At 29.7% G+C, this 13,921-nt stretch overlaps 1 protein-coding gene across 1 annotated transcript; it reads left to right on the forward strand.

Annotated features, from left to right (window-relative positions):
* The first annotated feature begins 2,485 nt into the window (after positions 1-2,485).
* On the forward strand, positions 2,486-13,885 carry LOC130451801 (dentin sialophosphoprotein-like). The gene is made up of 14 exons (XM_056791054.1): positions 2,486-3,023; positions 5,050-5,115; positions 5,179-5,291; positions 6,447-6,566; positions 6,645-7,182; positions 7,261-7,355; positions 8,536-8,721; positions 9,008-9,118; positions 9,775-9,915; positions 10,258-10,443; positions 10,822-11,007; positions 11,397-11,537; positions 12,255-12,440; positions 12,785-13,885. Exons 2-14 carry the CDS (start codon positions 5,099-5,101, stop codon positions 13,300-13,302), a joined length of 2,538 nt encoding a protein of 845 aa, XP_056647032.1. The 5' UTR covers positions 2,486-3,023; positions 5,050-5,098; the 3' UTR covers positions 13,303-13,885.
* The last annotated feature ends 36 nt before the right edge of the window (positions 13,886-13,921 follow it).

The following is a 13,921-nucleotide window of genomic DNA, read 5'->3' on the forward strand; positions in this document are numbered from 1 at the left end:
GAAAATAAATTTAATCGTTAAATTGATTATTTTAACGATTCTACGAAAAATTGTGTGTATGCCATAGCTCCAAAACTTTTTAGCGACCTCAAGATTATTTTGCCTCAGTCGGAGGCGGTCTACCTTGTGACATTTTGTTTAGTTCCTTTTGATCAATAGTTTCTCGATTAGGTTTTACAATCACTCTTCAACCTGTATAACTGATAAATTTTTTGATTTATTCATGAATTCTCCTATTTCATTGATTAATTTTTTCCTGAGTTCTACTGATTACTGGCCTATTTTTGAATTATCCCATGCTGCAGGTACACTTCCATCAAAATATTTTATTTACTGAATAGTTTTTTCTCTCAATTTTACCTTTTAAAGAGTTTAAGAGGATAGGTGTCCTTCTAGTACACATTTCTTTTCTTTCCAATCACTCTTTGAGACATCTGTTGAAATCCAATGATTGATCTATTCATGATCATTTTAATTTGTTCTTGAGTCCTACATTTATTGATTATTCCTGAATTTTGCTATTGCATTAATACTACCAAAGAATGATCAGATTGACAAATCCACTAGTTAATTACTTAATTTATAAAAGTGAGACTAATTAAATACATTTCATTTATTGATTTATCAGTTAATTCGTCTATTTCATCAGCTTACCAAGCATATGAATTGAACTCTGTTAGATACAAAATTATCAATTTAATTTTTTTGGAGACTTTTCTATCTCTGCCGGAAGGTTCGAGATTCCTCTGCTGCGATTGAGCTCCTTGAACATGTAGTTAAATACAAGTAACCAAGATATGAACCCTGCAGTTCACAAGAATAGTTTTGAAGGATGTATATGAAGAAATCAATTATTCACTCTGCATTTATTAGCAAAAATTGGACACCTAATATAAATAGATTATTCCATTCCACATATAAAACTTCTACAAAATTAGTGTTTCTAAGAAATCACTAGCTTGTCCTCAATACCTGCTTCAATGAAATAACATATTCAAGTTCGTAAATAGTCAAACTTGGAAATATGTTTTTTAAACTTAACGGATTACATCCTAGATATTTTTTCAATAAATAAAGCTCCCAGAATTCGGATCTACGTATGATTACATATAGTTAATATTTAATATAACTTGATTAATATAAATAAAAAAATAAATCATAATTGAATATACTACAGATTCACCTCCATGGACCAAATTGAAAAAGATTTTGGTTAAAATTGAATATTGACTCGTATTTTGATGAGTTATTGAAAATTTATATTTACAACAAATTTTTCATAATAATTTGACAGATTTTATAACCTCAATATTCTTCTTTTCAATAGTCTGAATATATTGTATGATGATTGGCTGGATATCCAACTACAATACAGACATAAAGTAAAAATTTAGCAAAATCCCAAAAATATGTACTTATAAACAATTTTTCGAATTTATTACGACTTTTTGTGATGAGAAAATTTAATAAGCACATTTCAATTCAATGGTTTACATTTTTTAATAAAATCAGAAGTATGAGCTGTCATATCACTCATCCTATGCCCACTTGAAACTGGGATTTTGTTTCAACAAAGAATTAGTGCTATTAGTGGTGGCTTCATTTTGATTTCTTTTGGTGTCGAAGTGGTGATTATAAACTAAAAAGTGATTTTCCTCTATTTTTTAAACAGGTAAGTCATTTTAAATTGATATATCTTCACAAATTCTAACATGCGAAATAATTATTCATAAGATATTACTTGAAACTTATAATTTATAACAAAATAAATAATATAATAAAGTATATTCTTCGGTAATATCCCAAATAAAAGTCATAATTCTCAATACATTTTAATAATATATATTTCAAGTTTCATTGAATAAACTACATCGTTATTAAACACGGTTTGGACAACTTTAAATTTCTTATTTATATATTATAACTTTTATGATTAATCGTATCGTATTATAGTTTAAATACACGCTAAATACACACTTCCCATATATTCTTCTATAACCCTTTAAGACCCAGAATTTAAATCATCCTCTGCCTATGTTGTTAGCATCGTCGTGCTTTATTTGCAGTTGTCTTTTCTTGGAAAGTTTCAGATGACAATCACGAGAAATCACTCTTAACAACATATTAATTAAACATAAATTAGCTTGGGCGGCAAATTTAAAATCTATAGGCTTTAGACTTCTAAACTTGCATCATAATTGTAATATTTTGAAACACTTAATAACACTATTAAAATAAGCAACACTTTAAAATAGAGAAAATGAGGGAAGTTATATACATGAATAGGTATTTGGGACTGTATATCAATAAAAAAATTTTAAATATGTGCGATGAAAAAAAGGAATTCCAATGTACATTCTTAATAGGGCATTCCAAGACTTTGACGTTTTTTAATACCAATATGGCCGCTGAGAGGCAAACATAACCTTTAGTTAATATTATTCGAACGGTCTTTCTCGTGCTTCTTAATAAGCAGTGACTATTTCCAAAAAATTTTAGTGGAAAATCCAGAATCCAAATAAATATTGTGGATATTTCGTCCCTTTACAGATAATGAATTGACCTTTAGTGGAGGAATTCTTTCAAAAGTGATAAATATGGACGTTGTTAGCTATCTAGAGCTTATTAATAGTTGTTATACTGCAAACAAATAAAAATTTTTAGAAGTTTAAATGATTAAATGAATATATCATAGTTCTGGGAAATGTTCAAAATACAACAGATGAATCCTTGTTGCATTATTCATATCATATACTCAAAAGTTTGGCTCTGATAATAATGTATCAAGATTGTGCTGCGGTTTATAAATTTTCAGTCCCAATTTTAAAACAGTCGATTTTCACCTAAATAGTTACGTGGAATGATTCCTTGAATGCAAAATGGTCAAAAGACAAAATTCATTAATCTAACACACATAATATGTAAAGTATTTTCAAAATAAGTGGAAGCCAAGTAGGGTTAAATACAAAACCTATATGCCAAATATTTATAATCTTAGTTTAATCCTAATTTAGCCAAAGTAAGTAAGTAATACGTTGTTACTTGGTGACAAAATGATGGGTCCAGTAATATAACTGTTTTCAAAACATTGTAAGTTGCTAAGCCAGTATAATAATATGTTTTTAGATCCTCATTTTCTAAGCTTTCATAAGTCAAGGCCTGAGTCAACGTTGATGATAGAAAAGTTTCAGTTAAATGTTCAATTGTAATATCTGTTTGAAAACCTTTACTATTACTATACAAAATGTGTTGTTCTACTAGATTGGAATCATTTTCCATACTTCCTAAATTTACTGAGTCAACCTCAAGCATATTTTAGTTTTAAACTATTTATTTTAATAAAACTATTAAATTATTTCAACTAAAAAATTGATATAAGTAACAAAACCATACAAAACTGACAGAACAATATTCTTTGTTTGCCTCCCAGCGTACATTTGTTCCTTGAATAAGGTGTTTCTTCGTAGTATTATGTATACAGATTTTTGTATAACATTTCTTTGATTACAAATGATTTTTTCATGAGTCTGATTTTATATCAAATATTTTGTCATAATATTCTTGGCTCAGGGCAATAACGAATAGTTTTAAAAAAACTTCTCCTGTTGGTATTTTGTTTTCTGTAGTCTACACTAATTTTCTTATAGCTACCTCATCATCTCTACAAATATTAGTGATATTTAATGGAAATATAATTAATTCACTTGGAAAACAAAACTCTATTGAAAAATCTTCCAAGTTGAAAATAACCAAATATAGTATCTATATAATAGAATTTGTGTAGTCCCAAAAATGAATATTTAAGGAGTTATCAATAACAAGATATAATGAAGTAGAAAATTTAAACAAAGTGAAACTAATATTTCATCAAATTAGAATTCTGACGTAACATATATGTAAGAATGAAAGGAAGGCTAAAAATTGAAAGACTTGTAGTGTCCCAACAGCAAAAAAACAGTTTTACAGTATAAATTGCTTTGAAAGTTCATAGAACTGACTCTGGCTCATATTTTTCATGTTTTTATCAGTGTGCAAAATAAATGTATGTATATATGGAATTGGGGCAACGCAAAGGATCTATTGTGTCCCCCTTTCTTGCTGCGATACTGGAGAACCCAGTGTTTATAGTGGATCCATTAATCCCACTCCTTTTAAAAAGTCTAGAATGTGGTATGGCTTTAATTGCCTGAGATCTTTGTCTTCTATTTCATACGTATCCAGGTCTCGTGCTCTGGAGTTCCTTAGTGTTTCACTTTGAGAGAATGTGAATAGAGGTTTCGTCCTCTGTGTGACAAAATGTGCACGCCACATTATCTGCTAGGTCTAGCGTCTTCAGGTGTTTGTTGAGGCGACAGTGCCCTGATAGAACTCCTGTTGTTATTCGTAGATTGTTCTTTCTTAGGTTGACACAATCAGCAGATTTACTTTGGTTATAGTTTCCCAGAAGAGTCTTTGCCTGTCTCAGCCACTGTAGGTTGTCCCAATAATTGGTAGTATTTTGTTTCACTACCATTGTTGAGCTAGTACAGGTATCATTGGCAATCCGCCCCTCTGAGTCCATGCCTCAGAGGGTCATCACTGTCTTTTGTGTTTCTATTTTTTCGTAGAAGAGGAGGATTCCCATATGAGATAATCATCCTTACTTCCACCCTTCATATATCGAGGGAAGATTGTTGAGAGGTTTGATTGGATCTTTCAAGCCATCTACATGTACCTCCGCCAGTTTTAGAGAAACCATAATAAAAACTCTATTTCTGACAGTTTTTTAATGACATATTCAACAATATTTTTATCTTGTACACCTTTATTGATATTCATGAGAGTGAAACTGACTTTCTACAACTTAAAATCTGGATTTCGTTCTCTCCAAAAACAAGAACATTTAAGCTTATTTTACGTTTTGATTTATATATTCTGTAGATTCATATGAACTAAATCCTTATGTAGGATAAATATATATGAAGGAGTTTATTTTACAGGTGTGACTGATGACCATACAGTTTATTTAAAATATTGAAATATTTATGTGTATTCAATTTTTTCTTTTAGGAAATCTTGTACGTATTTCAAAACCAATTGGACATTCGAAATAAACATCATGCAATGTATGAAATGGTATTAAAAAACAATTTTTAGATAAATTTTTGTGAATCCTATTGACACTTATTTTATTTATAGCTGGGTCGATGTTAAAGAGTATATTAGACTACATTGTTACCATGTCTGTTGCTCGAAATGCTATGCTAACTTAAAAAATAGTTTTTACGCATGTACGATTTGCCGTGAATTAGGTAAGCGTTTTTCAATTAATCTACAATTAACCATCAAAAATAACTGCCATATTTTATACTACTTTCATTTTGTATTATTTTAAAAAATTAGTAAGAAACTAATATTGATAATACAACAATCATCATCCAAGGATCTCATTAACAAAATTGTTGTTATCAGTGATGGTAGGTATTCATGGGCGTTAGAGCTGGACAGTTTTAATACTTCTATTGTCTTCAAACTTGCAAAAGTAATTTGATTGTGATATACCTAGTATTTATTTTTTATTGTCTAATTTATAAGTTCTCGATATGAAATATTGTGAGAAAGTAAAATCTTTAATTAAAAGTGGAAAAATAATATGTAAATGTTTAATTGGAAATCGCAAAAATTTCAAATTTCCAACTACATAAGAAAACCATTCTCATCGGTTTTCAGTTGTGATGTCATAGATTTAAAGAAAATATTGAGCATCTGATCACGAGGTTATCGTTGCCGACAACGTAGTGTGCTCTGTTATAATTCAGTTTTTATTTATTAGTTACGTATAAATAAAACATTTTTCTATATATAAGAATAAAGTGAATAAAGGTCAAGTTCTTACATTATTACATAATCAAAAATTAAAAACATAATAAAGTTAATACTATAATATATTGAAATAAGTTTACTTTGAATCTTACTTACATTAAATAAAAAATAATTACACCTCGCAGGATCGCCAAAACGACCAACACTTTCAAGCCATTTTTGTTGTATATTCGAATTTCTTCGCAGCATAAATAAACTTTATCAGGTATTTTTACATTCTAGCACAAAACACGATTTATATACCTCTAATCAAAGTTAATTGATAATGCTTATTTTAGAATAACTTTCGTTTTTACTTTGTATCATATGTTCATTATTTATTTTATACCTATGACGTCACGCATTATGACGACCTTACTGAAATGTTTAAACTACCTACAAAATTTTTGAATTTTCAATAATTTTTTTGTCTATAAATATCGAAGAATTAAAAAAAAAAGTATAATAAAAGTATATAAACTATCCAAAACTATTTTTTTCTCAAACCATGGAAGTACCCTATTGAATAATATTAGTTCTGAACTATGTAGTTGTAAGCAAAAAAATATAAGAAAATATTTAATTATTTTTGTCAATCCATGCAGCAAGACATTTGTTGGCTCAATATGGAATTCAACTAAAAGAATCGTCTTCAGAGGAGAGTTCTGAAGTAGGGTCGTCTTCAGATGAAAATGAGACTTCTGAAGAAAAGTCAATAGAAAAAGGCGAGTATGTGATTTCTGAAAACGAATCGTCTTCAGATTATGGCAATTATGTGATTTCTAAAAACAAATTTTCTTTAGAAGATACAAATCCAGAGAATAATGAAAAAGAATTATCCCAAGAGGATGTCAAACCAGAGATTCATGAAGAAGAATTGCCCCAAGAACATATCAAACAAGAGATTCATGAAGAAGAATTGCCCCAAAAAAATGTCAAACAAGAGATTCATGAAGAAGAATTGCCCCAAAAAAATGTCAAACAAGAGATTCATGAAGAAGAATTACCCCAAAAAAATGTCAAACAAGAGATTCATGAAGAAGAATTACCCCAAAAACATATCAAACAAGAGATTTATGAAGAAGAATTACCCCAAAGAAATATCAAACCAGAGATTTATGAAAAAGAATTACCCCAAATAGTTGTCAAACCAGAGATTTATAAAGAAGAATTATCCCAAGATGATTTTGAATCGATAATGCACAAGTCTTCTTTAAAAAGAGAAAAACAGAAGCATTTGATTGCAAACAACGAAAAAATGACTTTTAGAGATGAGATAAAGACTGAAGTTGAAGAAATAACTTATGAAAATTTGCCTTCCACCTCTAATTACAATAGAAGGTAATAACAACACATTCATTACAATGATCAAATTGAAAATGCACATATTTTACAAACACAATACTTTTTGTTTTTTAGTTGTCTAAATACAAACACTCCGCAACAAATATCACACATTGGCGAGTGGAATACCACTTCAAGAAAGGCAACTAATGGAAAATCGCATACTCCAGGTATTCAATGTTATGTAATCTAAGGATTAATGAATAGATTTCTTAAAAATTGCCAATCTTCTTATAAAATATATCAAATTATTTTGATTCTATTTCATATGGAATATATAATATTGTTATGGCACAATCGGTAATGAAAGCTCTTGAGGAAACTTAACATACATATTTCAATGTATATTTAACGAATTAATAAAATCAATTTTCTCCATATCACATTATATTAAATTAATAATAACACATGGTATACAAAACCAACTTGGTCCTCAGTGATTATGTGTACTATCATTATTTATATGGATGTTTTCATATAGTCTTAACTGTTTTTGTATTTAAGCTCAGATACATAATATCTTTAAAAGTGAATAAATTAAATTTAGTAACGTGGCTTGGCTCCTTGAGCTCTAATCACAACAACGCCGTGGCATACTTGTGATCAAGTCCTCCAAGTAATTTTCACACACATTAACCTACTCCACGGTCAAAATTAGTTAAGGGCTCAATACTGTACAATGCAAAAAATGCACAATCATTTGCCAATTGAAATCAAATCTATAAAGCATTTCGTAGGAATTTGAAGGCATATTTACTAGAACGTGACTTCTACGCTATAAACGACTTTAATTCTAATACTAATATTTAATTCGAAGCATATTACACAATGTTGGTATTGACTTTTAATACATATTTCACTTGTACATTTTTAAAGGTAATATTGTAAACATCACTCACTGTTGTTGAAGGTGTGAATCTCGCCCTTCTCTAAATATTGTCCAACACATACTCAATAAGGTTCAAGTCCACACTGCGTGCAAGCCAGTGTAAAATTTCAATATTAACCTCTTGAAGGTACTGGTGTATCATTCTAGCGACATGGGGACGTGCGTTAATTATGTCAAATTTCTATTTGCATTCCTCTAAAAAGCGGGAAAATATGGATCAGAATAGTGACTCAACAAAATGGAATAGGGCTTTTGGTAATATGGCTAATCGTAATACGGTTTATAATAGTTATGATGACAGTGTATTTTGGTATTCTATTGATTAGAATTGTCAGATCCGGGTAATGTTTTAGTAAAGACAGTGATAGGATCGAAAATCGTCTGTACAAGAGAAAATACATTATATATTGAACTAGACATATAATCTTTGAAATTAGTAATGTCTTTATATGATTTTGTAGGTTATCCAAAACCAAGCACTTCTCAAGATGTTAATTTGTTCAATCGATACCCGGAATCTTCACGTCAACCAAATAATGTCTCAGGTTCTTCACTTGGTCCATGTTTAAAAAGCAAAGAAGCTGCTCAACTTCCTAGAATGAATATGGATCAGAATCGTGAATCAAAAAAATGGGATAGGACTGATGGTAATACGGTTTATAATAAAACAAGTGATCGTAATAAGACTGATAATAGTACGGCTAATCGTAATACGGTTTATAATAGTATTGATGACAGTAGATCTTAACATGATTAAAACAGATTGTATTTTGGTATTTTATTGATTGGAATACCAAAATCGAAAATGAAAAGTCTCTTCTATACCAGGGAAAAAAGATAATTATAAATATGTCCAAGGGAAATTTTGAAATTCCTTGATGTGATTAAAACAATCTCTCTTCAAAATAGTAAAGTCTTTGTATGATTTTGTAGGTTATCCAAAACCAAGCACTTCTCAAGATATTAATTTGTTCAATCGATACCCGGAATCTTCACGTCAACCAAATAATGTCTCAGGTTCTGCAGAGGGTCCATGTCTAAAAAGTAAAGAAGCTGCTCAACTTCCTAGAATAAATGTGGATCAGAATAGTGACTTAACAGAATGGAATAGGTTTTTTGTTAATAGGGCTAATTGTGATACGGTTTATAATAAAACGGCTAATCGCAATACGGATAATCGTAATACGACTGATAATAATACGGCTAATCGTAGATAATACGTTTTATTATAGTAGTCATGACAGAAGATCTTAATATGGTTAAAAAATATTGTGTGTAAAAAATAAAGAAGCTGCTCAGCCTTATCGAATAAATATGGATCAGAATGGTGAATAAAAAAATTGGAATAGGGCTGACGGTAATACGGTTGATCGTTATATGGGTAATCGTATAACGGTTTATAATAATACGTCTGATCGTAATACGATTTATAATAATAGTGATGACAGAAGATCTTAGCAATATTAAAACAGATTGTATTTTTGAATTCTATTGATAAGAATTGTTGGGTTAGATAATTTTTTGATAAAGAACGCAATAAGGTCAAAAATTGAAAGTCTATTCTATACATATTTATTATCGAATTAGATAATTTATACAAAAAGTAAATATAAATATGTCCAAGGGAAATTTAGAAATTCCTTGATGTGGTTAAAACAATTTTTCTTTACAATTATTAAAGTCTTTATATGATTTTGTAGGTTATCCAAAATCTCAACGTCAACCAAATAATGTCTCAGGTTCTTCACTTGGTCCATGTCTAAAAAGCAAAGAAGCTGCTCAACTCCCTAGAATGAATATGGATCAGAATCGTGAATCAAAAAAATGGGATAGGACTGATGGTAATACGGTTTATAATAAAACGAGTGATCGCAATACGGATAATCATAATACAGTTTATAATAGTAGTGATGATAGAAGATCTTAAAACAGATTGTATTTTGTTAATTTATTGATTAGAAATGTCAGGGTCAGGTAATATTTTGATAAAGACCGTGAAAAAATCGAAAATCGAAAGTCTCTTCTAGACAAGATAAAACATATTATTTATTGAACTAGACATATAATTGATACTAATTATTTAAAAATAATTATAAATATGTCCAAGGAAAATTTTGAAATTTTTTTGATGTGATTAAAACAATCTCTCTTCAAAATAGTAAAGTCTTTATATGATTTTGTAGGTTATCCAAAACCAAGCACTTCTCAAGATGTTAATTTGTTCAATCGATACCCGGAATCTTCACGTCAACCAAATAATGTCTCAGGTTCTTCACTTGGTTCATGTCTAAAAAGCAAAGAAGCTGCTCAACTTCCTAGAGTAAATATGGATCAGAATCGTGAACCAAAAAAATGGGATAGGGCTGATGGTAATACGGTTTATAATAAAACAAGTGATCGTAATACGGTTGATCTTAATACGACTGATAATCGTACGGCTAATCGTAATACGGTTTATAATAATATGGCTGATCGTAATAAGGTTTATAATAGTATTGATGACAGTAGATCTTAATAACGCTGGATCAGATTGTATTTTGGTATTTTATTGATTAGAATTGATAAGATTGAAAATCAAAAGTCTCTTCTATACCAGGGAAAACACATTATTTATTGAACTAGACATATAATTGATACTAATTATTTAAAAATAATTATAAATATGTCCAAGGGAAATTTAGAAATTCCTTGATGTGGTTAAAATAATCTTCCTTTACAATTATTAAAGTCTTTATATGATTTTGTAGGTTATCCAAAACCAAGCACTTCTCAAGATGTTAATTTGTTCAATCGATACCCGGAATCTTCACGTCAACCAAATAATGTCTCAGGTTCTTCACTTGGTCCATGTCTAAAAAGCAAAGAAGCTGCTCAACTTCCTAGAATAAATATGGATCAGAATAGTGACTTCACAAAATGGAAAAATACTTTTGGTAATAGGGCTAATTGTAATACGGTTATAATACAACGGCTAATTGTAATAAGACTGATAATAGTACGACTAATCGTAATAGGTTTATAATAGTAGTGATGAAAAAAGATCTTAATAAGGTTAAAACTGATTTTATTTTAGTAATTTATCTATTAGAATTGTCAAGGTCAGGTAATGTTTTGGTAAAGATCGCGATAAGATCGAAAATGAAAAGTCTCTTCTATACGAGAGAAAACAAACACATTAGGTATTTATTGAACTAGAAATATAATCGGGACTATTTATTCAAAAAGATAAATATAAATATGTCCAAGGGAAATTTAGAAATTCCTTGATGTGGTTAAAATAATCTTTCTTTATAATTATTAAAGTCTTTATATGATTTTGTAGGTTATCCAAAATCTCAACGTCAACCAAATAATGTCTCAGATTCTGCAGAGGGTGCATGTCTAAAAAAAAAAGAAGTTGCTCAACTTCCTACAACAAATATTGACCAGAATCGTGAATCAAAAAAATGGAATAGGGCTGATGGTAATACGTCTTATAATAAAACGGGTGATCGTAATTCGGTTAATCGTAATACGACTGATAATAGACCGACTGATCGTATTACGACTAATCGTAAGACGGTTTCTAATAGTAGTGATGACAGAAGATCTTAATACGGTTAAAACAGATTTTATTTTGGTATTTTATCGATTAGAATTTTCAGGTACAGGTAATGTTTTGGTAAAGACCTCGATAAGATCGAAAATCAAAAGTCTGTTCTATACAAGAGAAAACACATTATTTATTGACCTAGACATATAATCGAGACTATTTATTCAAAAAGATCAATATGAATATGTCCAAAAAAATTTTGATAGATCACAATAGATAATTAACAAAATTCAATACGGCTTTTGGTAATACTGCTAATTGTAATACGGTTTAAAATAATACGGCTGATAATAATACCGTTGATCGTAATATGGCTAATCGTGATACGGTTTATAATAATCCGGCTGATTTTAATACGGTTTATAATTATAAGGCTGATCGTATTAAGGATATTCGTAATACGGCTGATAATAGTCAAAAGTCTCTTCTGTACAAGAGAAAATACATTATATATTGAACTAGACTTATAATCCAGACTATTTATTCAAAAAGATAAATATAAATATCTCCAAGGACAAATTTGAAATTCCTTGATGTGATTAAAACAAACTCACTTTAAAATAGTAAAGTCTTTATATGATTTTGTAGGTTATCCAAAACCAAGCACTTCTCAAGATGTTAATTTGTTCAATCGATACCCGGAATCTTCACGTCAACCAAATAATGTCTCAGGTTCTTCACTTGGTCCATGTCTAAAAAGCAAAGAAGCTGCTCAACTTCCTAGAATAAATATGGATCAGAATCGTGAACCAAAAAAATGGGATAGGGCTGATGGTAATACGGTTTATAATAAAACGAGTGATCGCAATACGGATAATCATAATACAGTTTATAATAGTAGTGATGATAGAAGATCTTAAAACAGATTGTATTTTGTTAATTTATTGATTAGAAATGTCAGGGTCAGGTAATATTTTGATAAAGACCGTGAAAAAATCGAAAATCGAAAGTCTCTTCTAGACAAGATAAAACATATTATTTATTGAACTAGACATATAATCAAGACTAATTATTTAAAAAGAGAAATATAAATATGTCCAAGTAAAATTTAGAAATTCCTTGATGTGGTTAAAACAATCTTTTTTCAAAATTATTAAAGTCTTTATATGATTTTGTAGGTTATCCAAAATCTCCACGACAACCAAATAATGTCTCAGGCTCTGCAGAGGGTACATATCTAAAAAGCAAAGAAGCTGCTCAACTTCCTACAACAAATATCGATCAGAATCGTGAATCAAAAAATTGTAATAGGGCTTTTGGTAATATGGCTAATCGTAATACGGTTTATACTACTCCAGCCGATTTTACGACGATTTATAATTATATGGCTGCTCATATTAAGGAGATTCGTAATAAGGCTGTTAATAGTAGGGTTACTAGTAATACGATTGATGATAATACGGCTAGTCGTAATACGGATAATAATAATATGGCTGATCGTTATACTGCTAATGATGATAAGGCTGATTATAATACTGCTAATCGTAATACTGCTGATAATAGTATAGCTGATCATAATACGGCTGATCGTAATACGGCTGTTAAGCGTCGTTATCCATATATAAGACCCAGACGACGTACAACTTATATAATACCAAAGAAAAGGAAATTAGACGATAAACGTCCTAAATTGTAACAATTTAGTGACTTTTATAGTTATTGATGTATCCTAGTAACCTTCCTATTTTGGCAAGACCACATAAGGAAGCACCTGATAAGTGCTACATAACCTTGCCTACCATGGTTGCTACTATGGATTGCAATAGATGAATAAAGATCATATTTTGGAATTCTTGTAGGCAGTACTTTTACATATAAGGTTTGTCTTATTTAAATGGGTCGGACTGACTGATCAAAAGTATTGATCCAGAGGTGATTGCAATTTAAAAAAAGTTTAAGGATAGTTGACAAAGTATGGAGTACTTACAGTAGCTACTTTTGGTGTTAGTAGATCAGTGAGATAAAATGTACTGTTGAAATATGGAAGGGATAGGATACTTCAGTTAATAAAAAATTCAGTGATATTTGTTGTTTCTCGTAGACAAATGATTGTGTTGTATTGATGTTTGATAAGTTTGTCTACGAGCTGATTTATTTATTGCAATTTCTTCATTTTTTATGCCTTTATTTATTTGTTAGTTGATTTATCTGTTAAAATTTGTAATAGATTATTGTTACTGATATTTTGTTCATATTTTAAATAAAATCTCTAAAAATAATTGGTGGTGTCATCTATGCTTTATTTCCTAATACTT

This window comes from Diorhabda sublineata, chromosome X, assembly GCF_026230105.1.
Source record: "Diorhabda sublineata isolate icDioSubl1.1 chromosome X, icDioSubl1.1, whole genome shotgun sequence".
In the NCBI taxonomy this organism is placed as follows: Eukaryota; Metazoa; Arthropoda; class Insecta; order Coleoptera; family Chrysomelidae; genus Diorhabda; species Diorhabda sublineata.

Bases quoted from the DNA above. Each gene is read 5' to 3' on its own strand.
- LOC130451801 (XM_056791054.1), top strand. The intron at 7,356-8,535 runs GTATTCAATGTT...ATGATTTTGTAG, and splicing joins TGGAAAATCGCATACTCCAG to GTTATCCAAAACCAAGCACT. The intron at 11,008-11,396 runs GTAATAGGGCTA...ATGATTTTGTAG, and splicing joins AAAATGGAAAAATACTTTTG to GTTATCCAAAATCTCAACGT.